Source organism: Nilaparvata lugens, chromosome 12 (assembly GCF_014356525.2).
Source record: "Nilaparvata lugens isolate BPH chromosome 12, ASM1435652v1, whole genome shotgun sequence".
Taxonomy (NCBI): domain Eukaryota; kingdom Metazoa; phylum Arthropoda; class Insecta; order Hemiptera; family Delphacidae; genus Nilaparvata; species Nilaparvata lugens.
Genome location: NC_052515.1, coordinates 4,296,379 through 4,324,140, shown reverse-complemented (window position 1 = coordinate 4,324,140; position 27,762 = coordinate 4,296,379). Strand labels below are relative to the sequence as shown.

Sequence of the window (27,762 nt, the reverse complement as noted above, 5' to 3'; positions counted from 1 at the left end):
AATTAAATCATTCTAATAACTTACGTATTGGTGACAATGTTTCCTAACAACATAACCTAAAAACTAAAACCTAAAAACCGGTCATCTGATAGGCACTGCTGATTGCGCTATCTATCGGCCAAAGTTGTAACAATCATATCAGCTGAGCTACCAAAAATGGCTGACTGCAGATCACGCGGTTCAGATTTGAATTGCAGAATGCAGATCAAGAATATTTGTTGGCTGGTATTTTGAATAGAATAAAATATTTTAAAAATTGTATAAATTTTTATCATCTACCAATATTAAGAATATAATATCATACAAACATATATTTCATGAGTTGATCAAATTTCTGGTTGTGGTACCGTATTGAATTCACTTGACTCAATGACAGACACCTCTATTACGCTTTCTCATCTGAGCTTAGACCTTCTAACCTATTACCATGTAAGTTTTTTAAATAGAGATGCTTCCCATGTTATTTAAATGGAGTCACTTTTACTCCCTAGGGAGTTTTTCTGTTTTTTACTACCTAGAGCGAATAAAGTGACACTTTTAGTATTATGTTTCAGGGAGTAAAGTAAGTACTTTAGCCAGTAGCTGGAGGAAAAAGTCATTTGTATTGTAGAAAAAAGTGTATATAGTAAGATCTGAGGATAACTTCAAACTGTTAATACTGGCCAAGTAAAAAGCATAAATATGAATGCTGTTAGTTTACCCCGGTTGCACAAAAGCCTGTCAAATTTTAATCATAATTAAATTCACGAGCACCAATCAGAGAATGTTTTTGATCAGTAGACTTCTCTAATTGGTTCTCGAGGCATTTAATCGGGATTGAAAGTTAACAGACTTTTATGCAACCGGGTGTAAGTCTCACTACAGTAAAGATATTAGATTATTTGTCTTGGCGTGATTAAAGCACAATTTTTTGTTAATTTAATCTACGTTATCCCAGATATAGTAATATAGATTGGTTGTTGAACATCTATATAATTATATATAAAAGCGAAATGGCACTCACTCACTCACTCACTCGCAAAACTAAAAATCTACCGCACCAAAAACGTTCAAATTTGGTAGGTATGTTCAGTTGGCCCTTTAGAGGCGCCCTAAGAAATCTTTTGGCAATATTTTAACTCTAATGGTTTAAAGTTCGTCTTTTAGCATGTATATTCTTCTTCCCCCAATCTCTTAATTATAATTGAAGTTTCCATATCATATGTTACTATAGAACTATAATCTAGATAGAGTACCTCTTCGTAACAGTTGTTAACTGGCAACTAATAGTTATTTGTATATCTAGAGTGAAAAGTACGACTTTTTCTCCCTGAGGGAAAAGTTTGAAGCCCGAGGCGAAGCCGAGGGCAACAATTTTCCTGAGGGAGAAAAAGTATTTTTCACTCGTGATGTACACAACATTTTTCCTCCATCTACATTTTTTATAGAAACTGCAAATAAAATCATTTTAATAACTTACGTATTGGTGACAATGTTTCCTAACAACATGACCTAAAATCTAGAACCTAAACAGCGGCCGTCTGATTGGCACTGCCGATTGCGCTATCTAGCAAAAGTTGTCACAATTATATCAGCTGGGTATCTACCAAAAATGGCTGACTCCATATCACGCGGTTCAGATTTGAATTGCAGGTCAAAAATATTTGTTGGCTGGTATTTTGAATAGAATAAGATATTTTAAAATTGTATAAATTTTTATCGTCTACTAATATTAAGAAGTAATATCATACAAACATATATTTCATGAGTTGATCAAATTTCTGGTTGTGGTATTGAATTCAGTTGACTCAATGACAGACACCTCTTTATGCTTTCTCATCTGAGCTTAGACCTTCTAACCTATTATAATGTAACTTTTTAAAATAGAGATGTTCCCATATTTAAATGGAGTCACTTTTACTCCCTAGGGAGTTTTTCTGTTTTTTACTACCGAGAGCGAAAAAGTGACACTTTAGTATTATGTTTCAGGGAGTAAAGTAAGTACTTTAGCCAGTAGGTGGAGGAAAATTAATAATTTTGTCAGGTTGGCATTAAGTTGACTTGACTTTGTTAGGTTGGCACCAAGTTGAAGATTTAAATGCATTTATCGCGGAAAAATTGATTGGGCACTGCTACTTCAATCCTGGGAATATTATATTACTAGCCATCAGGCTCGCTTCGCTCGCCATATCCGTTTAGCCAGACGTTTAGTCTGGACCCCCGACTGGATTGTCCTAACATATGATAAAAATGTTCAAATGAAAAATGCAGGCGAGCGAAGCGAGCCTTCTGATCTCATTATTTGACGATCCAGTCGGGGTCCAGGGGGCGGAGCCCCCTGGCTAGACGGATATGGCGAGCGAAGCGAGCCTGACGGCTAGTAATATAGATATAGTAAAGTGGTATAGCCTCTGAGTACTTTCTAATAATCGATTGTTCATTTGAAATATTGGAGAATTAACATTAAACATTTGACAATTAGAGAGAGAACGAGTGAGATAATGGGATGGTAGATATGATAGTGAGAAAGAGATAGAGAAATATAGAGTGAATAAGATTGATCGATTGACTGATTGAGTACTTTATTTATGTAGATTACTGACTTATACACTTATATTCAATAGCTTACAATACAACAAAATTATAGATGAATTTACATAATATGGACTAAGAAATTAATTATTGAGCTGTCTATGATTTATGGAAAAAGCAAGAGAGATAAAGAGAGAAAGATTTAGTGACTGAGGTTGACTGATTATACATGTGAATTGTGAATGACACAGAAAAAATGCCAGTCTATCCAAGAATAGGAGATAATGAGTGTATGAGAAAGATGAAAAAGATAGTTTGACAGATGGAGAGAGAATGAGAGACAGTGAGGGAGCGACAGAAAGAAAGATATCTGTGAAAGAGTGAATAAGTGCAGGAAAGAAAGAATTAGCAAGAGCGAGGAAGACGTAGTGAGAGAGAGAGGGTTAGAGAGAGAGCGCGCGCTTGAGAGAGAAAGGGTGAGAGAATATGGGAAAGATAATGAGACACTTCTTGTTGCAATAAGCAATCAACGACGCTGAAGCCTGAGCAATTAGCCACAAAACTAGGTCAACGAAAGTAAATTTAAAGTAAGTAAAATTATCTACAAACGAAAGGGACTGCGAGATAAAGAGTGTGGGAAAATAGAAAAATATTCATGGGAATATTGTTTTACAAATAATATGGTTTGATGATGTTGAAAAATTGATAAGATATGTAGGCCTAGTGAGTGAATGAGTGCACTCTTCATGATATTTTGCTCTAATTACAATTTCTCACTCTCTGTGAGAGAATTTTTATTGATTTAATCTAATAAACTTTCAGTCGTCTATGTTCTAAATCATGCATTCAGGTATTCAGAGACTAATAATACTCAAGCCAGGAAACTTTTGTAGTTGTGTTTTTGATTGCAATCGAAGGGTGAAAATGGAAAAGATGCATTGTCAGCATTTCCAGGCTCGACAACAGGTCCAAACGGCGAGAATACAGTTAGATTTAAACCGTGATTAATTCTACGAGAACCAATCAGTGAAGCTGTCTTTTCAAAAAAGCCTCTGGTTTTTGTGAAGTTAATCACGGTTAAAATGTAACCAGCTCTTGTGCAACCGGGCCTAAATCCATAGAGATAGCATAAGCTATGATCTCTGTAGAATACTTACGCTATCTTTTCTCTACGCTAAACCCCATCAATAAACTACTAGAATGTAGAAATACTTCTAGAAAGTCGCCTTTGTAAAATAATAAATGAATAAATAAACATACTATACGCGAGTATGAGATGAAAGAAAGCTACAGTTCTCATGACCATATTATTTGGAGTACTTGATCGTGTCTTGTCTCGGTCAATGACAGTATTGACAGTAGAGCTCAACCGTCATTGGTCAACAGCTAATGGCCAATGGTAGGGCTTCATTCCTATTATATTATTATGATCTGCTGCCCAATGTTTAAGCTTTCAGTTTACTAGAGATTGATAAGGCTAGGCACACACCAGTTAGTCAAGACAAGACAAGACACGTTTAGTCACAATACTTCACATAGTTGCTTATGAAGACATGTCTAATTGCAATGACTAATCAGTGTGTGTTGCATCATAAGCAACTATGTGAAGTATTGTGACTGATCATGTCTTATCTTGTCTCAACTAACTGGTGTGTGCCTAGCCTTATGGTGTAGCAAAACCGTGACTATCATCTCAAACTGTTTTAATTGATTAGTTGCTTTGACAAGATCAAATATCATTTGACTTTGTGAATATTGTAAAAGAGGAACTCCAGTTTTCGTTGCTATTACTTGGTTGCTCTTCGAATTTAAGCAGCCTCTTTGTTATTTTACCTGCAGAATTATTCTTCTATCAGAATGCTTTCAAGGAAACATTGAATCATTGGATGATTAGTTCGATGAGTTCTACTTGGATTTTTTGAAATTAGGATGCAATAACTCAAGAGTATCTTTTCTCATGGCTTATATGAAAAACTACATTCCCTAATTCCTATCATCTTTAATGATAATCTTCGATTTATTTCAAAAAAGTTACAACTTTTAGCTTTCATTCATCTCATTGAATATTGTACTTGTGACTTCTATTCTATGATTCTTGAAGAATATTCCTCCTCTACAAAGAAGAATCATCACCATCATCATCAGCATCTATCAAACTTATCTTTATTTATTTATTTAACAACAATGACAAAACAATTGAATCATAAAATGATTGGAAACGAAAAAACAGGCTTATAGTCCTTACTATTCCATTCCCGAATTTTGATTGCATATTAGTCCAAAAGAGGTTATGATTCTTCAGCAGTTTTTTACTTTGATGTAGTTAGGTTACTTGAACATTCCAAATTCAATTTGATTTCAATCACAACCGTTGTGTTTTTCCAGTAGAATGAACCAGGAAAACTCAGCAAGTTATCGATTTTATTATTGTTATGTGGAACAGCAGGCAGATTGTGAGATAAAAATTGGTTGAAGTTATTAGCAGTAGATCAATATGATTGTCATTTATGTCTCACACACAGAACTATAAAGCAGGTCAACAGAAAGCAGGTAATGGTTGACAGTGCAACTGAGAGAGAGAGAAAGATGATGGAATGGAGGGACAAAAGGAGTGATTTATGAGTGAGAGGGTGGTGGAATGAGTGAGAGAGAGTGAGAGGGTGTGTGAGGGAGTGAGAGAGAAGGTTGACAGGGAGAGAGAGTGACTGGGAGTTGAAAATCACATCGCGTGGCAAAACCAAGATTGTACTTACGTCATGAAATGTGCTTCAACCTTCAAGTAATGTTCATTCAATGAGCTAGCTGAAATTTCTTGAATTCATTCATTGGTGCATTCCATTCATGGACTACCTTGGCATGAGTGATATCTTGATATATGACTAGGGTTTTCACGATGAAGGTTGAGTCTAATTTTAAACTTGGAACAAAAGATTTTTCAAATCTCAGAACGGGAAATACTGGATACGACAGAACGTCACTGGATATACGGTACCATTACTGTATTGTATGTGTATTTTTCGTGTGTTGTGAATAGATTATAAATATAAAATATATTATGATTTTATTTTGCGTAGTCTTTAGGAAAAAATGCTAATTGAATAGAATAGGTAGTTTATGATACCTGGGCCTGATGCATAATGAAATAGAAACTTATAATACCGGTAGTCAGTTGGTAATTAGAATAGGAGAGAATGTTAGTTGGACTATTAGCTCGTATTTTGTCTTATAAAGATGAAGAAGAAGAAGAAGAAGAAGAAGAAGAAGAAGAAGAAGAAGAAGAAGAAGAAGAAGAAGAAGAGAAGAAGAAGAAGAAGAAGAAGAAGAAGAAGAAGAAGAAGAAGAAGAAGAAGAAGAAGAAGAAGAAGAAGAAGAAGAAGAAGAAGAGAAGAAGAAGAAGAAGAAGAAGAAGAAGAAGAAGAAGAAGAAGAAGAAGAAATTGAAGAACCAACAAAGTATTAAAACTTGATGAAAAATCACAGTAATCTTTCAATCCAGATGAAACACTAGATTCAAGACTGAAGATGAAATAAATAGAGTATTATAAATTACAAAATGTTCTGCATACTGAAGATTGAAATAAATATACAAATCGAATATAATAATATTATAAAACTTCAAGCTAATATTGAAACCATTTGAATCGATTGAAAAGTCATTGCAAAGCAAAAAAAAAGCAAAAGGAAAATTGACATGAATTGTGTTCGTAATACAATTAATATCGGGGCACCGAGCTTCTCGCGTTATTTTTATTTATTGATAAACAGAACACAATTCTCTAAAATGATCGTCTTCATATTTCACAGCTGGCTATTATGTCATCTTATGAATTTCGGGGATGCGATATTTTGATTTTTCACATATTCACTCGCTCACTCACTTTTTCACTATCCACAGCTGTTTCAGCCAAGGATGAATTATCCTTTTAATGACGTTCAACGATTTTTCCCAAGGATGAGACATAGTGCAATCGAATCTTTATATCATAAACCTACTATGTTCCAAATTTCGTGAAAATCGTTGGAGCCGTTTTCGAGATCCGTTAAACATAAATAACCAGATATATAAATACAGAAATTGCTCGCTTAATATAATAGGATTATCAGTTACTAGCCGTCAGGCTCGCTTCGCTCGCCATATCCGTCTAGTTAGGGGGCTCCGCCCCCTGGACCCCCGACTGGATCGTCCCAGAATGAGATCAGCAGGCTCGCTTCGCTCGCCTGCATTTTTCATTTGAGCGTTTTTATCATATGTTAGGACAATCCAGTCGGGGGTCCAGACTAAACGTCTGGCTAAACGGATATGGCGAGCGAAGCGAGCCTGACGGCTAGTGATGTAATATTCCCAGGATTGAAGTAGCAGTGCCTAATCAATTTCTCCGCGATAAATGCATTTAAATCTTCAACTTGATGCCAACCTAACAAAGTCAACTCAACTTAATGCCAACCTGACAAAATTATTAATTTAGTTGCCAGTTAACAACTGTTTCGAAGAGGTACTCTATCTAGATTATAGTTCTATAGTAACATATGATATGGAAATTTCAATTATAATTAAGAGATTGGGAGAAGAAGAATATACATGCTAAAAGACAAACTTTAAACCCTTAAAAACAACCCTTAGAGTTAAAATATTGCCAAAAGATTTCTTAGTGCACCTCTAAAGGGCCAACTGAACATACCTACCAAATTGAACGTTTTTGGTCCGGTAGATTTTTAGTTCTGCGAGTGAGTGAGTGAGTGAGTGAGTGAGTGAGTGAGTGAGTCAGTGAGTGAGTGCCATTTCACTTTTATATATATAGACTCTATATGGCAATAAATTTACAGGCACCAACTAAGTTTTATTACCACGTGGAAAGTGATAAGAAAACGAAATTAGTATGATTCATTTTTGTTCACCTTGTCATGCTAATATTCTTATAGGTTTCAAATTAACTTGACATGATTCAACATTATCCAATCTATTATTGGTGAATGAGATAATTTCACTTATTACTTAATACAGTGAGAGTTCAATTCAGGGCAGTTTGTAGCTGACGAGAGACAAATTTTATTTTATTCCAATCCGACATAAATATTCTGAAATGAGTAAATGATATATATCTATAATTGAATTGAATGAGTTTAAATGATGGCCGTATCTTACTCAAAATGTGATTTTGAATCCAATGAAACCGCGATCAAGTTCATTTCTTCAACGATTAGACTATTGAAATATTTCAAAAATTGTACACAGTTCAGTACATTCCATGGAATACGCATAGTAGAAAGATGATACTATAAAATTTTAACAGTAGAGTAGGGTAAATTGAAATAGTAAAGTATAATAATTACAGTATTTTATTATTCAGTGTATGGCCCTACGACACAAATCTTCATGTTATCTAAAATAAGTCTCACATATAAACAATGAAGTCATCTTACTCACAAGTTTAAAAAAAAGGTGGAACAAAAATTAAAAAGAGAATTTTGAAAGTTATAAACATATATCTAGTCGATTTAAATATGCGACTGAATCTGGTGTAGCTACCAGGAGGTCATCCAGCCTGCCCCCATAAGCTGTTCTTGTGCACCTCTTCTACAATGGCCCATATGAATAAAATTTAGCAAATGCTCATGAGCAAGAGCATGGAGCATAAGGTTTTGCTCATGAGCAAAAGGTAAAAGCAAAAGCATTTGCTCATTTTTATATGAATAAGCTTTACCTTATGCTCCTGAACTCTGGAGCAAATGCTCCATATTTTAGAAGTATAAGCAAATGCTCAACTTTATTCATATGGCCCAATGTGTCTTATAATAATATCAACAGTAAAGTAGGATTTGAAGGAGCAAAAATTTGAGAATCCATTCTGATATCGGTTGAGCGTTAGCTGAAATATTGATAGATTAGAAATTAGATTAGATAAAAATAGTACAAGCGTTCGATCCTGAGTTTTAATCTGTGTACTTTTGCAGTTGTAATGTGATTCAGGTTCAGAGTGTTTGTGATTTACTAGTAATACATTATTTGCTACATTATTAATAATACATAAATTTGTGTTTCTTTGAATAAGGTGAGAGAAATTTTAAAGTTTCTCATTATAGGCCTTTGTTTTCTTTAGCACAGTTTCTTACAGGCTCTTCTAAACAGGAGTTTTGGAATTAAATTGATCATTTTCAAATTTCCTCATTTGCTTTTTTGAAGAGGTTCTAATAAATTATTTGGTACATTAATAATACATAAGTAAATGTTTCTTTGAAAAAGGTGAGAGAATCTTAAAGTTTCTCATTATATGCTTTCTTTTTTTGTACAGTTTCTAAAGGATTCTTCTAAACAAGAGTCTTGAAATTATTTATTTTCAAATTTCCTCATTACAGTATTTGCTTTTTTGAAGAGGTGCTAATAAATTATTTGGTACATTAATAATACATAAGTTAATGTTTCTTTGGAAAAGGTGAGATAAATCTTAAAGTTTCTCATTATATGTTTTCTTTTTTTGGAGAGGACAGTTTCTTATAGGATTCTTCTAAACAGGAGTCTTGGAATTAATCATTTTCAAATTTCCTCATTACAGTATTTGCTTTTTTGAAGAGGTGCTATAAATTATTTGGTACATTAATAATACATAAGTAAATGTTTCTTTGAAAAAGGTGAGAGAATCTTAAAGTTCTCATTATATGCTTTCTTTTTTTGTACAGTTTCTTAAAGGATTCTTCTAAACAAGAGTCTTGAAATTATTTATTTTCAAATTTCCTCATTACAGTATTTGCTTTTTTGAAGAGGTGCTAATCAATTATTTGGTACATTAATAATACATAGGTTAGGAAAAGGTGAGATAAATCTTAAAGTTTCTCATTATATGTTTTCTTTTTTTGGAGAGGACAGTTTCTTATAGGATTCTAGTCTTGGAATTAATCATTTTCAAATTTCCTCATAACAGTATTTGCTTCTTTGAAGAGGTGCTAATAAATTATTTGGTACATTAATAATACATAAGTTGGTGTCTCTTTGGATGAGGTGAGAGAAATCTTAAAGTTTCTCATTATATGTTTTGATTCTTTGAAGAGTACCTACAGTCTCTTATAGGATCCTTCTAAACAGGAATTATAAAATTAAAAAATTATTTTCAAATTTTCTCATTACAGTATTCGCTTCTTGCAGAGGTATATCTTCTTATAAGATTTTTCTAGACAGGAATCTTGAAATCAATTATTTATGTTAGCCTTCCATTTATCTCAAATATCAAAATGGAATAATATGTTACAACGATATTGTGATATTGTTGATCAAATTTTAATAATTATTGTTCATTGGAATTTCATCCATTAAACAGTTGAAGGGTAAAGTGATAGAAACAGAACTTTTCAATGCAAAATATTTTGACAAAGTATTATTAAGCGAATAACAGTCAGTATTCTACAAAAAACTAGAAGAAGAAGTGTCTGTAAACAAAAAACAAGAGACAAAATTAATATAAATAAGTTGATATAATAATCAACTCATCTTTTTCTTCAGGGCTACTCTTGAATAGAAAAAAAAAAATAAAAATCTAAGTAGGCCCTACATTTTTTCCAAATTGTTTATTTACTGTACAACATGTCGTTTTGGTCATGATGTCATTAACACGTCTTTTATTTCCAATAATTAACTTGTGTGCTTCATATAATAATTCATGTATGAATAATATAATAATTTACATGTTTGTGTGCTTCTTAGTGTTGTGACTTTATCCATAGTTGGGATATTTATTTAAGAAAAATAATAATGAAGGATGAAAACTCAAGATATGATGATATATGATTGATCTTGGATCAAAATACCTAACTCTCAGAATTTTCAATACAATATTCTTTGTAATTATTGTGAATTAAACCTACAGAGAGTGTTTAAATTTGAATTATACAATGCCAAACTCATTTTTTTCAGGATATCCAATGTTAAGATGAGATCTGCAAGAGGATTATATTGGCTGTTACCTGTGTTATTGTGTCTTATATCATCTGAAGCAGTACAAGATGGAAATAAGTTTGAAGCAGGTGAGTTTTCGTAGAATAGAAGATGTGATTGGGAATTATTTGATAAAGAACAATATTGTCTTGTTAATGTCAATAAACGTATCAATTATTATAAGGATAATATGAAAGAATCAATTAAGGGTGGGCGGAAAACCTCATCGTTACAGAAATAAGAACGGTAATTTTTTACATTTGAAGATTAATAATAATAAAAGCATTGAAATTCAGAAAAAGTGATAATGATACACCTTTTTTGTCCTGATATTCATGCAAATAATAAATAAAGGATTAGAATTATTACATTCATAACATACAATTTTCTACAAGGAAATTAGGAATGATATAACAATGCAGGTCTAGTAGAAATATTAGCATAAAAATTTGTATAAATCTGTAAAATTTATATTTTGGAATTTTTACATTTATGGAATTTTTCTTTTAATGAACATAAATTTGAATACAATCTAGAATTAAATTGGTTGAGCCATAACAGTAAAAATTGTATTTTTTTGGAATTGAAGAACTTTGAAATCACACAATTCTTACCTCCTATTGAAGAGAATTCCAATCTCAAATGTCAAAAAGAATTATAATTTTACAGATAGAAATTTATTATAAATTGCATTTATTAAAATTCTAATGAATATCGTAATTGAGTACGAAATAATTATTAAACGAAATTACAGATTGAATGCTGTCAACCATATCCTGAAGACTTTTGTTACTCATTTAATTTTGAATTTCTTTTGATTAAACTTTTGAGAAACTTTTATTATTAATCCATCCAAATTTAAAATTGTTTGTTTTATTCTAATTCATATTTTAGATTGTGATTTGGTGTAGAAATTTGAATGGAAATAACCTATAATATTGGACAATTTAAAACTAAATTAGGAAATTGAAGAAGTTTAGGCAATAGCCTGTTTTTTTTTCTTTTCCGATTCTTGTATTTTTTTGCTAACCTTATAAATAAATAAATAAATAAATAAATAAATAAATAATCAGGCCAATTTCTCTAATATCAAAAATATTAATTAGTAGGTATCTTATTATATTACTATTAGTTAGTAACTAACTATCTCATGATAATTCTAATATTTTCAGAATAAGAATAGGCAATGCTTAATATACTCGAATGTGGTTATGGAGGAGTTACAAGTTTATAGATTGATAATAAGTGTATTTCAGAATATGAGTTAAAATTTTATTGCAAACAATACTTTTTGAAAATTGAGTCTTCATTTGAATTCTTCAATGTTATTTCCCATCACAAACTGCTTACTATAGGATCACTTTTTGCTAATAATAGAACGACTAACAGTCATATTTCTCCAATATATTATGAATTTATTCACTTACTGTTACAACTTTATAGATATTTTGGTAGGTCCGCCATCTTCATTTGAATAAGCTTGTCTAGATATTATGAAAAGTTCCTCATAAGTAAATTGTGCTATGAAAATACTGCACTGTAGAGGTAGGCTACCTAATATTGAACGTTTGTTAAAAAAAATTGATTTGTTCCTTTTTTCAGGGGAAATTCAAAGAGAAATAGACAATGAGATAGCAAAATATTTGGAAGACGTGAAAAAAGTTCTTCACAAGGACGAGAAACGGAAATTGATGAAGAGAAGTACATCAGCAAGCGGGATCAACCTCTCAAAATTGGAAGGTATGTGAAAAAATCCAGTTTATAAATAATAATGATTTATTAAGCAATTTTTTTCTTGAGCAACATTCAAATATTGTAACAGACATGAGAAAAAAACGTCTAAAATTCTATGGTCATATTATGAGGCTCCCTGACCATAGAATCACAAAAAAAATAATAAAATATGTAGCTTCCCTTGCCTATGGAGGAGAATGGATTAGGAATGTAAGAAAGATCTAGTTTTGGCAGGAATTACTTATGATGAAATTGAAAATAGAAATAATTTCAAAACAAAAGTGAACAAATGGGAAATTATTCCAGAGATAAAAGCACCAAGAGTTGGCACAAGATGGAGTGAAGAAAGAAAAGCATTTTCTCAGAGAATGAAAAGCTGGTGGGCGAACAAGAAAACGCAAGTCTAATAAAATCGATGATCATAATTTTACTCAGCGTCTTCCACTTTGGGAGCTCTACGACTAATAATAATAATAATATAATAATAATAATAATAATAATGATTTATTGTTAACGTTCCCCCATTTGAAGTTTTTCAAATCAAGGGAAACTAGTATCCAGATTTCTTTTGCAGGTATATTTCATAGTCAGCAGTTCCTGTATTATGAGAATTTTATGAAATAATAATGAGAACACAAAATATAGCCAAATATTACGAATTTATTTAGAGAAAAACACCTACACATTTCAACACCTGGTGTCATCATCAGTGTGTAATATCAATTTTGATGATACCAAAGGTGTTGAAACATGTTTTGAGTTTTTCTGTAAGTAACTTCGTGATATTTGACTATATTTTTGTGTTTTCATCTATAATATAAAAAATCTGGTGTGGCGCACTCACACAACTTTCCTTGCCGTTATGAAAATTGATTACCTGACGCTAGTGTTCCCGCGCATCACAAGTCTACTATTCAAAGATTTAAGCCAGCTGGTGACAGGGCAATAACGCTGGAGACACACATGAGGTCTGCTATCTCGTCATAGTGAATGATTTAATAGAATCAACAATAATTTGCAATTGAATAATCACATTTTCTCAAATTTAAAGCTTATTTTCAATTTTTAGGTGAAAATGCTACTGAACATTAATTGTAGAGATTTTCATGCTCAATCTACTCCACTTGATTTTTTTGTTTCAATTGTATCTGAAGTCTGATAATTGGGAATCTATCTCCATTGATGGGGCGGAGCTCCTGAAATTTTTACAGATATGGGACTTGTGGCAGTTGATAGAGCTTATCAATGACTTTTCTAGGTATGAATTTGATCAAAATCGTTGGAGCCGTTTTCGAGAAAATCGCGAAAAACCCTGTTTTTGACAACATTTTCGCCATTTTAGCCGCCATCTTGAATTGCATTTGATCGAAATTGTTCGTGTCGGATCCTTATAGTGAAAGGACCTTAAGTTCCAAATTTCAAGTCATTCCGTTAATTAGGAGATGAGATATCGTGTACACAGACGCACATACACTCACACACACACACATACAGACCAATACTCAAAAACCAGTTTTTTGGACTCAGGGGACCTTGAAACATATAGAAATTTAGAAATTGGTGTACCTTAATTTTTTTCGGAAAGCAATACATTCCTTACCTATAGTAATAGGGCAAGGAAAGTAAAAAAGGAAAAATTTGCTTATGCAAGTAAGGGATAGGAAATTCACGAATGACGCATCATCACGTCTGAAGTACTAGACTGATTAACTTAAAATTTTGCATATATATTATTAGTTCAACAAGGATGGTTATGGGCCTATTAAAAATTCTTCAAGCTTTCAATAGGCCTATAATATATAAGAAAGGAAAAATTTGCTTGTACAAGTAAGGATAGGAAATTCACGAATGACGCATCATCACGTCAGAAGTACTAGACTGATTAACTTATAATTTTGCATATATATATTATTAGTTTAACAAGGATGGGGTTATGGGCCTTTTTAAAATTCTTCACGCTTTCAGTAAGCAAAGTTTTTAATTATACCCTTGCGAAGCACAGGTTACCTGCTAGTTATTAATAAATATCACCACATCTAACCAAAGACTGTGATAGAATTAATTCCTTTCTAGAGATTCGTCTCTTAGTTCTAAAATTTGTTAAGAATCCAAAGTCAAGTCAAGTCTTCACTACTCTATGCTACGGTAAGATTGACTACAATCTGTCAGCCTTGTTTGAATGGGAAGTGATGATGTTAATTTATGAGGAATGCTGACAGTTTGAAAATGAATCTGAACAAGGAACATTCTAAAGCAACGGCTGACGATAAATTTTTGAATTTCTAGTGCTATAGAAATTCACACAGCAAACCTGCAATCTACCTAAGAGCTAAATGAGTGGACTAGTCGGGTATAAAGACAAATAAAACTGTTTCATGTTGTCGATTGTTTTAATAATGCAGATAGAAAACTATAAATCTATACAAACATTTATGATACAACTTTTAATAGTTTTACAAAATTGAACGAAACACAAAAGATTTTGCTTGACAAAATAAATGTTGTTTTACCTCCATCAATACATCACGTTGTTGAATTAATTTTATGCAAATGAAAAATTATACAAACAATTTTTGGTAAATTTCACAAGATATTTGAATTTACAAATCACATTTTGTTATATCTTCATTATTATTGCATATTGTTGAATTATTGTTTCAATGCGACTTAAACATATACAACTATACAAACATATAATACAATTTTTGGTAAAATCTACAAAATATTTTTCTTCACAAAATAAACTTTGTTATTTATCTCCATAAATATTTTTTTATAATATTTCAAATGTAATATCAAGTTATAATATTTAGTTCGGCTTTCAGTAAGCAAAGTTTTTAATTATACCCTTGCGAAGCACAGGTTACCTGCTAGTTATTAATAAATATCACCACATCTCACCAAAGCCTGTGAAAGAATTAATTCATTTCTAGAGATTCGTCTCTTAATTTTCAAATTTATTAAGAATCTTGGTGAAGTCTTCACTACTCTATGCTATGGTAAGATTGACTACAATCTGTCAGCATTGTTTGAATGGGAAGTAATGATGTTAATTTATAAGGAATGCTGACAGATTGAAAATGAATCTGAACAAGGATGAATCTATCGTCTGCTGACGGTAGATTTTTGAATTTCTAGTGCTATAGAAATTCACACAGCAGACCTGTAATCTATCTATGAGAAAAATGAGAGAACTAGTTGGGTATAAAGACAAATAAAACTGTTTCATGTTGTCGATTGTTTTAATAATGCAGATAGAAAACTATAAATCTATACAAACATTTATGATACAACTTTTGATAGTTTTAAAAAATTTAACGAAACAAAAGATTTTGCTTGACAAAATAAATGTTGTTTTACCTCCATCAATACATCACGTTGTTGAATTAATTTTATGCAAATGAAAAATTATACAAACAATTTTTGGTAAATTTCACAAGATATTTGAATTTACAAATCACATTTTGTTATATCTCCATTATTATTGCATGTTGTTGATTTGTTTCAATGCGATTTATACATATACAACTATACAAACATATAATACATTTTTTGGTAAATTCTACAAAATATTTTTCTTGACAAAATAAACTTTGTTATTTATCTCCATAAATATTTTTTTATAATATTTCAAATGTAATATCAAGTTATAATATTTAGTTCGGCTGTCCGTAATTCCAGATTTTTCAAAACTAATAACAGTGGAATGCAATATTCAACCTCTACATAAATGAACTATTATTTTTGATCAGAATTCAATCTTAATAGAGTGTGAAGCTATTCTTTTTTCAAATTACTTGTTTGATTCAGGTTTATTAAATGCTCTTGATTAGATTTTATTGGTATGAAAAATCATACAATTTTTGGTAAATTTCTCAAAATATTTTTCTTAACAAATTTAAGTAGTTTATTCAATTGTTTGAATTGCAAATAAAAAATATAAAAAAGTTGTTATACCTCCATCAACTGCATTGTTGATCATTTTTCAATTTGAGGAAACAATAAGGATTATACAGTATGACACTCCCTACTAATGAAATTAAATTACTGAGATGTAACGAAAATAATATAATAGTATTATTGGAGTTTCAGAATATTTCTATGAATATCAAGGGATAAATAATAGTGTGGTACCTATTGATACCAAAACTGTTTAAACAGTCTTACAAAAACTAATGGGCTAAATTGGATGAGATATAGAGTAAACTACCAAGTGAATAATATGGAAATAAAAGTACTGAGATTATAGTTTCAGTGAATGGATATACTGTTATTAACTTAGCAACACTAACTTAATAATATTGAGAATGTTCAAACATTAAAGAAAATCGACAGTTTAAAATGGTATGGGGATACTGATCATCATACTAAACTTGATAGCTTAACAAGTTACAGTTTAACGAAGTAAAAGATTATAACAGATTGTACTGGGGCTCTGAGATAACAATGGAGAAAATCGACACTTCAAAAATGATATGGTGATACTGATAATTATACCAAATTTAATGGCTTAACAAGGTATAGTATATAAGTGAATATATAATAGAGTATAACAGATTGTACTGGGACTATACTCTGAGACAAACAATGAAGAAACCGACACTTCAAAAATTATATGGTGATACTGATAATCATACCAAACTTAACGGCTTAACAAGGTATAGTATAACGGAGTAAATGTATATTTAAGACAGTATAACTCTCAAACAATACATCTAATATATAACAGATTGTATTGGGTTTATACTTTGAGACTCAATAGTAAAAAAGATCAATATAATAATTATCTAAAAAAGGAGAATTATAATGGTGATAATGATAACTGTCATACAAAAATGAATGGCATAATTCGTTTTGAGTTAGCATTTCGTATGAGATATGTAGTACTACCAAGTGAATGAAATATAAGGAGATGAAATGAGATTACAATTCGAAAATCTTCTATTATAGGCAAAAGTATGAAAGATCAATATAATATAGTGGAAAATATGGTGATAATAATAACTGTCATACAAAAATAAATGGCATAATTGTATGAGATATGTAGAATGGAGTAGATGAATTATAAGGAGGTGGAAAGAGATTATAATTCGAAAATCTTCTATTATAGGCAATAGTATGAAAGATCAATATAATATAGTGGAAAATATGGTGATAATAATAACTGTCATACAAAAATAAATGGCATAATTGTATGAGATATGTAGAATGGAGTAGATGAATTATAAGGAGGTGGAAAGAGATTACAATTCGAAAATCTTCAATTGTAGGCGAAAGTATGAAAGATCAATATAATATAGTGGAGAATATGGTGATAATAATAACTGTCATACAAAAATAAATGGCATAATCGTATGAAATATGTAGTACTATCAAGTGGATGAAATGTAAGGAGATGAAATGAGATTATAAGTGAAGAATATTCTATCATAGAAAATTGAGTCAGAGATAATATAGTGCATAGCAGACACACAAAACTTGAAAAAATAATGATATGATTTAAGAATTCGGCATACATGCCAAGTGAATAGACTCACGAGATTCTGATGGTACAAATTTTTATAATAAGCACCCAAAGTTTAACTAAAATTATAGTCAGAGAGCTTACAAATAAAACATATTAACTTACAATTGTTGAGAATGATATAGTGATATTGATAGCACTCATAAAACTGTAACGCATAATGAATTGGATTAGATATGTGCTGGTACCAAGTAAAATATAAAGTGTGAATATTAAAGAGAGATTATAATAATATTAGACTATAATTCGAGAATCTTCAGAGAGATTCTAGTTAAAAATGGAAGTGTCACTGAGTCAGTGACTTGTAACTCATACCTACTAAGCTCAATTAAATAATTGGATGGAATTGATATTAAGTACATACCAAGTGAGAACTAAAAGAGAGATTGTAAGCTAAGCTGAGATTAGACTGAGTGAAAACTAAACTGAGATTATAGTGTGAGAATCTTCGAATATAGAAATAGGTTCAAAATTATGAGTATAGAACTAAATGGTGATAATATTTATTTATTTTCATTTTATTTATTTATTCGTTGATATAATTACAAATCATATTCGAATATGATCGGGATAGAACAACAGGCATAGCCCAAAACTATTCTGTTCCCAAATTTTTGATAAATAATAAAATGTCCGAAAAAATAGGTTATGTTCTTACTGAGGAAATTTAAAGTTCAAAGTTCTGTCCAAGAATATATATTAGCTGGAAATTTTAAATTTAGAATGATTACAATACCAAAGTATAGTCAAATTTTGATAAATTTGATAAATAGTCAAATATTATTGATAACAATTACAGAAAACCCAACGCCTCGTTTGTGTACGATAGTAAGTAGAGCCGAACAAATAAATAGCATAGGTTGTGCTAAGGTATAGTTTGACAGTCTTCAAATTTAAAATGTCCATGAAAATTGATTGTCGAAAACGATATGGTGATTGGTGATATCACCATAATTAACAAGTCCTCATAATATCCTCATAATTGACTTGTCCTCATGATTGTCAAGTCGTCATAATACTGATTTTATGAGTATCTTGTATGAAAGCACTCATTTAAAACTTAATGACTTAATTGGACAAGATTTAGTATCAATTGGATTCAATGAACTTAGATTATAATTTGATTCTTCAATAAAACTAGTGGAAAATAATAGATTAGCAATAATTATTGGACGAGAATAATAAGTTGATATAAAAAGCACCCATATAGAAAATGGTTGAGTCTTAGAATTGTATTGCATATTTCTCCCTAAAGCTGGATTTACACATGTCAGTATCAGTAAAAGTAACCGACATAGTCCAAGATTCCTCCCTAAAGCTGGATTTCAACAAATAAGTATCAGTGGAAGTAACCGACACAGTAATAATATGATTCCCATAAGTTATAATGGGACTATTCTCACTCGGCACGGGTGAGCGAGTATGAATAGTCCCATAAGAATGCATGAAAATTATATTCTCACTGTTTTGGTCACTTCCAATGACACTGAAAAGTGGGAACCCAGCTTAATTGTGAGTTAATTATATTGGCAGTGAGTTTATTGCTAAAACTTTCAATTATCATTCGACCATTCATAAATCTAATAGCTTTACCAACTTTTCAACCCTCCTAGGAAGCTGGAGAACTTTCTAGGAAGCTGAAGACTTTCCTGGGAAGTTGTAGATCATCCTAGGAGGTTCTAGACCTCCCTAGGAAGCTGTAAACCTTCCTAGGAAGCTGTAAACCTTTCTAGGAATCTGTAAACCTTCCTAGGAAGCTGTAAACCTTTCTAGGAAGCTGTAGAACTTCCTTGGAAGCTCTATGAAGACCTTCATAGAAAGTTTTATACCTTCCTAAGAAGCTGTAGATCTTCCTAAGAAATTTTAGACCTTCTTAGGAAGTTGAAGCTTAGTTAGGAAGCTTTAGACCTTTTTAGGAAGCTGTAGTCTTCCCATCAACCCCAAAATAGTCCTTGAAAACATGTTGGCAGCCGTGTTGTGTGAGATAGCGATAGAATTCGCCCATATCCATGTGAGCATCTCTCGCCTTTCCCTGAGTGCTCTGGAACGAGATCTCGCTAAACCCGGTGAATTTTCTCTTCTCCTTCTCTGAACCTTCGTCGTTCATATCTTCCTCCTTCTTCTTGCACATAATTTTCTTCCAATTCATACTGCGAATCTGCAACAAAAACATGAAATAAATAGTGATATTTTTATGGTTCATTACTGAAATTTTTTATTTAAAATAAATTGTATTTTTCGAGAGGATGTAATAGAAATATATGGATATAATCATATTCAAATATAAATTTCAAGAATTTTAGAAAGAAATATTCTTCTAATCAATGCTGGAATCTGCAAAAAAATAAAAGCAATTTATGAAATAAACACTGACATTTTTTGGAGATTTCGTTGAATATAATTTTGATTTAAATATGAGATTCAAGAACTTGAGAAATAATTTTTAAAGAGTTAGAAGAGTTTGAACGTTTTGTAAGATTACATTTTTGGAGAATTGTTGAATATAATTTTGATTTAATTATAAGTTTCAAGAACCTTAGATATAATTTTCAAATGTAATAAGAGTTTGAAAGTTTTGTAAGGTTTCATAGTAGAAGATAGAATAATGTAAAAATGGGAATTCCTTCATGATAAACTGCATAAATTAAAGATCTTGTTCATTGAGGATTTTCCCTAGTTTTATAGTGATTAGTTGTTTCCCTAGTTAGTATAATGATAGCATATAGAAACGATACTATAACTATAATATATAGCATAATAATTACAAATCATTCTTCTTTTCTCTATGATGGTAGTAAATGAGTATTGAAAGAACTGTAAGTAATGAATGAGTCAGTTCACTGGTGGAGGGTTTTTAGAAGCCTTGCGCATAGCCTTATGAGACGGTGAGTCACCTCTTCTCAAAGGTGGTTCACTAAGGTCATGAGAATGTGTAAACTATCTGTAGGTACTGCAGATGGCGTAGGCCTATACCATGATTAGACTAAATTATGTTTCTCTCTATGATAATTCCAGACTTACTCTTGGGGAACACTAGGCACTTTATAGATTATAGACATTGGTAGTTTTAAATTGACAAAATTGGATGTACCTTCTCTGTGTAAGCCTAACACTCATTTTTGCTGCATAACTATAATTCTTAAAACGCTGTTATTGTTGAATAACTGTAACATGATTTGAGTTGAGATTGAGTCATTACAACTTTGTTGTAGTCTGGAAACTGTGTTTCTACGTAAAATAGAACAAAGTTAGACTATTATAAAGTGTTTTGTCATGGAAAACAACATCAATTTAAGTTATTACATTTATTATTAGTAAGTTATTCAATTTAAAACTGTAAAAAGTTAATAGTTAACCTACCTTCATCCACCATTCATCGCAATCATCATCCCATCCCTCTCCACAAATGATCCCTGGCTTCCCTGGCAAACAGAAACCAGAAATGTTGTATTCCTGGGACATGTTTAGAATTTCTCGCCTCTTCATCTTGCTATAGATATGATGTGAATAAATCCAATACCTGGCGAATGTCTTTTTTCCACTACTTTTGATAGGCACTTTTTTGGGTTCCACTTTCTTCACAGTCTTTAGATACGTTGGTGTGTTTTCCTGAAGCCATAACACCGCTGAGAAAATACAAATATCTCCTCTATCACAGCTAGTAATGTATTCGGTTAAACCAGCATTCAAATCATGTTGCTGATGGCGATTAAGAATGTCGTTTCTAACAAAGACTTCGGGTTCGTGTGCTGGGTACTCGTGAGGTAGATTTACACACACTTCCAGTTTCAAAGAGTCAATTGTAAGAAAAATAGTAAAATCCAAACATGCTGGCAGGACTGACGTTTTACCCTCTAAGAAGTCGTTGATATCAGCAATTACACTATGATCATAAACTACCAATTCCCCAGGGTTGGGGAACATTGAACCAAGCATTTCAAGTTCGTTTAATTGTAACTTTAACATTTCTTCAATGTTGCTTTTATCAACAAATCCAGCAATTTCGTTCTCAAGTTTTTCAAAGTCCAATAAGTTTTCATCAGGACAATCTCCACACGACATTTTTGGAAGTAAAATTGGAATAGTTCATCAATAAAAACAATAAATTGATTTGATTTCGCTAACTTCTAACCTCAAAACACAGATCTTGTATTGTGCGCATTGAATAGTTTTGATTGTAGACTATGAACCCAAAGTACGAATAGAACCGGACTATATCACAACTATTAAAATCACTAATACTGATATAAATTTGAGAAATAATAATATTAATCACTGCAAATTTAACAAAAATTGAGCAATCAAAATGAACACAAATGAAAAATGGACACATGAGTTAGTTGTGGGTTGTGGTGTGTTTTTCCAAACAGCTGTTCACTTTCACTGTTCAGAAACTGACGTTTGAAACTGCCGCCAAACTAATCATCATTTGTTATTGTTTCTCAATTACAAAAATCCATTGTGAATTGTTTTTATTACTGAATTCAAATTTGATGAAATGAATCTTTTTTGCAAATATGAATAATTTTGAAATACTTGAATATTTTGTTTGTATTGTCAAGTAGACACCTTGAATTTTTACATTTCAATATCCAATCAAATTTAATGACAAATATGAAAAAAATATTTTTTTCAAGTTGATTCTGGATAATAATAATGAATTTTTAAAAATCTTCCATTCTGAGCTTTTTTTATCACCGAGCAGTGGTAGCAGGGGTATCAGCTGACTTTTCTTGAGCATTGCAATCAGTATAGCAGTGGCAGTCGCAAATGTCAGTTCATAAGTTTGTAACCGTTTTCGCATCGGTATCGTCTTAATTTTGATTTGCTTTTGGTTCAAATTTTAGTGGTTTATAAGTAAAAGTTCCTTTCTACAACACTTAAAATATGTTCCTTGTCATAAGTTAAACATCGTGTGGAAGTTTAATCCAATCAATTGCTGTGATAACTTCAGAAATGTTGTTTGGGTAAAGTACAGTGCTTCAAGCCTTCAAGGGTTTCCATTCTATTATGCTTCATAATATCTCATTTATAAAAAAGTTATCCATTGCTTGTGCTCTGGGAATTAATAAGAATTTGTGATTTTTCATTTAAATTGTTTTGTGATAATACATTAAAAGCCTTTTTAGACTTCCGTAGCCTATTTCACTCAAGCCAGGTTCTCAAAGTAAACTGGTTTTTTATTTTTATTTATACAAAGCCTGTTTAACTTAGTTTTTTTTTGTTTTAACAAATATTTCCTCTAATCATATTATTAACAAACTAAAATAAATTCAAATTCATATAAGTTTCAAAGTGCCCCAATTTTTATCCGTTCTATTAGAGTTAAATACAATTCTTGTGTAATTGTTTCAAATTTTAGGCTTGAGGATAACCCAGGCTTAACTCAGTGGCGGATCTAGAATTTTATTTTGGGGGGGGGCTGAACAGGGGAACCAACGCCGACGCCTCTAGGGGAAACCGCTAAGTCACTGTATGTGCGTCCTCTATAGTGCGCGTTTGTTTCAATGAAACCAGATAAACGGAGCGGGCAGGCAATGTAAATGTAACTAAGATATTATACAAAGTATTAAAACGTTAACGGATATCATACAATTGAAGACGTAGTAGTGGAATTAGGTCATTCTTGCCAATGAATATACTTTACCAGCTTCAAACTAATTATAATGTATAAAATTTACATTCTTACAAAAAAAATTTAGGCGTTTGGGGGGGGGGGCTTGAGCCCGAAAAGCCCCCCCCCCCGTAGATCCACCACTGGCTTAACTTACATGCTTTTTGTATTATTTTACTATCTTCATTTATTTTTTCTAAATCTTACTTGAAGTGCTGACAAATTAAGAAAATTGGTTAGACCTGCTCAGGATGTACAAATTGTAGTAATTCTAAAACTTGCCAGAATTATTAGGAACCAAAAACGTTAGTCTAATGGCCGATTTCTAATTGATGAGAAAGTTCTAGACTTGAATATTTTAAATGTGAAATTATATTTTCTATCATCAAGTATTTTCTTAACTATTAAAATGTACTTCAATTTAAAAAAAATGAAATCTATATACATTTATGATCTATTAATTTTATATTATTAAATTATCATTTCCAGTCTCTCTCAATTTCCAGTTACTAGATATTCTACATTCTTCTTGCTAAGTCTAACTCAGTCTCTCAGTTCCTAAATCTTATTCAGTCTTTTCTTTAACTAAAATACTTTATCATTCAGTTGCTTCATCTAACTTACTGTAAGTTTTGTCCCTAATCAATAATCATAACCTTACCACGAATTTCTTTCTACTTTTTATTCATTTACAGTCTTAAATTCTACTTAATATCAATTCCTTCTAATATTTCATTATATTTTGCCTAATTTGACAGTTTTTAGTTCTGGCTAAATTATTTGGTTTTAGGGTTCGGTTTTTAGTAGTTAACTAAATGTATTCAATGTTCCTAGCCACAGGCCTCAGGCATAGACTAAAGAATTTTTAATATTGATTTATACAATCTATAAAAAATAGAGATTGTTTATTCTATGCCTCATGTCTTAATTCTTTGAGTCGCCGTCACTTCAGGATTAATCTGATTAACTATTAATATTCAACGAAAATCCAAATTAAATGCTGTAATTCACCCCGAAGACTTCTGCTACTACAAATATTGACAACAGGGTAAACAGCTATAGTTGGCCAAACGAAAATGGGTCCCTCAAGGTCAAAGCTTGCTCTTGACACCACCACCCGTCTCTACCAACACTGTTGCCACTTTGTACTAAGGGTGGCTAGTAAGAGAGAAAGTGAATGTGTGTGTGAGAGAGGGTGTGATAGTAAAGTATTGTTATTGTTAAGTGTGATGGGAATCAAATGAGAATTCATGCAAATTGAAAAATTCAGAGTGAAGTGGGCACTACAAGAATATTGACTAAAATAAATAAAATTACATCACTCCACTTCCAATTGATTATTATAAAAGTCTTCAAGTAACCTTTATGAAGTAATAGCTCAGTTTATAAATAGTTGCATTTATAAAGAAAAATATAATCATCATTATAAAATTGGATTTCTTGATGTCATGACTCAAGATAGACTTATACATTATACATAACAATATTCTTCCCTTCATTTCATGATGTTGAAGAATATAGTGGATGATGGGAGGAGGTAACGGGGATGTTATTGTTCTAACTTCAAAGAATGACACAATAGAACTTTTGAACCTGACGTGCTCAAAAGAATTTGTGTCAGGTAGTGACGGAAAAGATGAAGAGGGAAGGTATGAGAAGGAAAGAGCGATGTTCAGGGTGTAGAAATATAGTCAATGTATATAGACTGGTCGAGTGAGGGGTGGCCACCAGTGGCAACATTGCAGTGGCCTTGAGAGACCCATTTTCGCTTGGTCAACTATAGATGGAAATTCGATGAGCGCTACTATTCCCGGGCTGACAAATAATTTTTGAATAGTAGCGCTCATTGAATTTCCATCTAGCTGTTTACCCTGTTGTCAATATTTGCAGTAGCAGAAGTCTTCGGGGTGAATTACAGCATTTAATTTGGATTTTTGTTGAATAATAATAATTATTAATGTACACATTTTACTGGAAACTATTTTCGTTGAAAGCCTCCAACCTCTGTTGTATTTATTAATCTCAGCATACTAAAAACAACCATAACTTTATGTGAGAACCTTTCTCTCTTTTTTATTCAGATTTGTTTACACATTGAATATTTCCTAGTGTAGTAGTTTACTGATAACATTCTAAAGGCGGATTCCCATATATCAGTATACGTGACCGTTACAGTAAAAATATTATTCACATGAGCTCTAATGGAAAGAATATTTTCACTGAACCTGTAGCAGACCGTGATACTGATATGTGGGAATCCATCTGAAACCTTTAAACTCTAAGATATTTCCCATGTTTGCTCTTTGGTTGCAACTAACAACACAGAATAGGTACTAACACACTGAATTATTTTTGTTACTCTTCTAATGCACTGGCATAGGTATTAGAAATTTAATTAGGTTAATTAATACTAAATTTTTTATATTGCAAAGCAACATTTAATTTACTTGAAATTTGGAGATAAGTCACACTGTCATGAGTTTTGCAAGAGTTTTAATCTATATAAATATTTTCAATGAATTATTGAATACTCAGAATCATTATTATTTTCATTATAACATAAAAGTATCACTCTAAAGATTTCTTATTACTAAATAGGCCTAGACCGTTCTACCTTTCCTGATTTTATGACATTTTATCCCCTAATTAGGATTGATCCTTCACTAGAGTGTTGATTTTGAATTTGAGTCAATTTGATTCAATTTTATTCCATCATTAATGCTACCTATCTTTAATCATAATTTCCAATTTTAACACTCAATTTTCTATTATAATGAAACATAATTAGATTAGACATGTCTATCTTGAAATAATAGACATCATCATCTTCCTGTGATAATATATCATAAGACGATGAATCATTTTCTATCATAATATATCTCTCTCATCTTTCAACTAGGGCTCAAGGCATTGCTTGATTACACTTGAATCTTCAGTCATTATTTAATATCCATATCCTCTTGAATTTAAAGTTTCAATCCTTCCATCTAGTACATTTTAATCAACATAATTTGTAAATATTTTATTTATATTTAAATATTATCTATCCTGTTTAAAAAAGATTAATAGAAATGTAATCATGGAGGTCACTGAATCAGCCTATGTGCTTCAATGAATTTTTTGTTGTAGTTTTATTTAGATGTAAGAGATTACAAATTGTTCATTTATTTCATTACTCAAGTAATGAATGTGAAAATGATGGTCATTGTTTGACATGCATCTTGAATATTTTTTCTGTAATTTTGTGAAAAAATTGTGATTTGTAATTTTGTGAAAAATATGTAGCTTCTTCAATCTTTGTTCCACCCAAATTTTCTCCTACCTTTCATCTTCTCCTACCAATATCCTTTATTATTTAATGGTACAAGAACAAAGATAAATTAGTTTTCAAAAAATAAGTGAATTATTCAAAAAAGTGTTGAAAATTGTCTAGTATTTAACATGAATATACATTACAATTTTTCTTATTACAAATTTAATATTCAATTGAATAGTATTCTCTTCTATTCTTATTCTTTCAATAATTTTTTTAATAATATTTGACTTCCATTTACAATCCTTTAATTAGGATTCAGCCTTTTACGGCACTTGATAAGACTTGGATCTTCTATCATTAAGTGATATTCATATCCTCTAAAATCCTCTAAATTGTTCATTTATTTTATTACTCTATCCTTCATGAATGTGAAAATGTGATAGTCATTGTCTGACATGCATCTTAGATGCGTTTGTTTTTCTTTATTTTGTGAAATATATGTAGTTGCATCAATCTGTGTACTACCCAAATTTTTCCCTACCCAATTTCCCTTATCATTTGATGGTACAAGATCCAAGATAAATTAGTTTTCAAAAAATAAGTGAATTATTTTTAAAATGTTGGAAATTAACCAGTATCTAACATAAATTTACATTAAAAATTTAATATTCTATTGAATTGTATTCTCTTCTATTTTTATTCTTTCAATTATTATATTTGACTTCCATCTACAATCCTTTAATTAGGATTCAGCCTTTTAAGGCACTTGATTAGACTTGGATCTTCTATCATTGAGTAATATTCATTTCTCCCACCTATAAAATCTTTATTAGTAAGTTATAGTAATTTAGCATCTTGAATGCAGCTCCTCTACTCCACCTACCATTTGTAAGCAATCATTGTTGAAAGTATCAAGAAAAAAGAACAGAAAAAAACAGAAAAATAAAAGGAAAATGAAAAAAATAACAGAAAAGAAAAAGAACAAAAAAAAAAAAGAACAAAAAATGTGAAAAAAGAACAGAAAAAAACAGAAAAATAAAAGGAAAATGAAAAAAATAACAGAAAAGAAAAAGAACAAAAAATAAAAAAGAACAAAAAATTAAAAAGAACAAAAAATGAAAAAACAACAAAAATGTGAAAAAAGAACAAGAAAAAAATGAAAAAAGAACAAGAAAAAAATGAAAACATTGATGGAAATTT

The 27,762-nt window shown here is 31.2% G+C and overlaps 2 protein-coding genes across 2 annotated transcripts in view; one reads left to right on the top strand and one right to left on the bottom strand.

Annotated features, from left to right (window-relative positions):
• Nucleotides 1-8,434: 8,434 nt before the first annotated feature.
• Nucleotides 8,435-27,762, top strand: part of LOC111044226 — a 57,767-nt gene continuing 38,439 nt past the window's right edge. Inside the window, exons 1-3 of the mRNA XM_039438730.1 lie at nucleotides 8,435-8,560; nucleotides 10,414-10,523; nucleotides 12,037-12,174. Coding sequence (XP_039294664.1) covers nucleotides 10,430-10,523; nucleotides 12,037-12,174 — 232 coding nt within the window. The 5' untranslated portion in view covers nucleotides 8,435-8,560; nucleotides 10,414-10,429. The remainder of the gene's footprint in view (nucleotides 8,561-10,413; nucleotides 10,524-12,036; nucleotides 12,175-27,762) is intronic.
• LOC111044227 (RWD domain-containing protein 2A) lies at nucleotides 18,369-22,037 on the bottom strand. The gene is made up of 2 exons (XM_022329313.2): nucleotides 21,053-22,037; nucleotides 18,369-19,850 (listed from the first exon to the last, which is right to left on the bottom strand). Exons 1-2 carry the CDS (start codon nucleotides 21,752-21,754, stop codon nucleotides 19,605-19,607), a joined length of 948 nt encoding a protein of 315 aa, XP_022185005.1. The 5' UTR covers nucleotides 21,755-22,037; the 3' UTR covers nucleotides 18,369-19,604.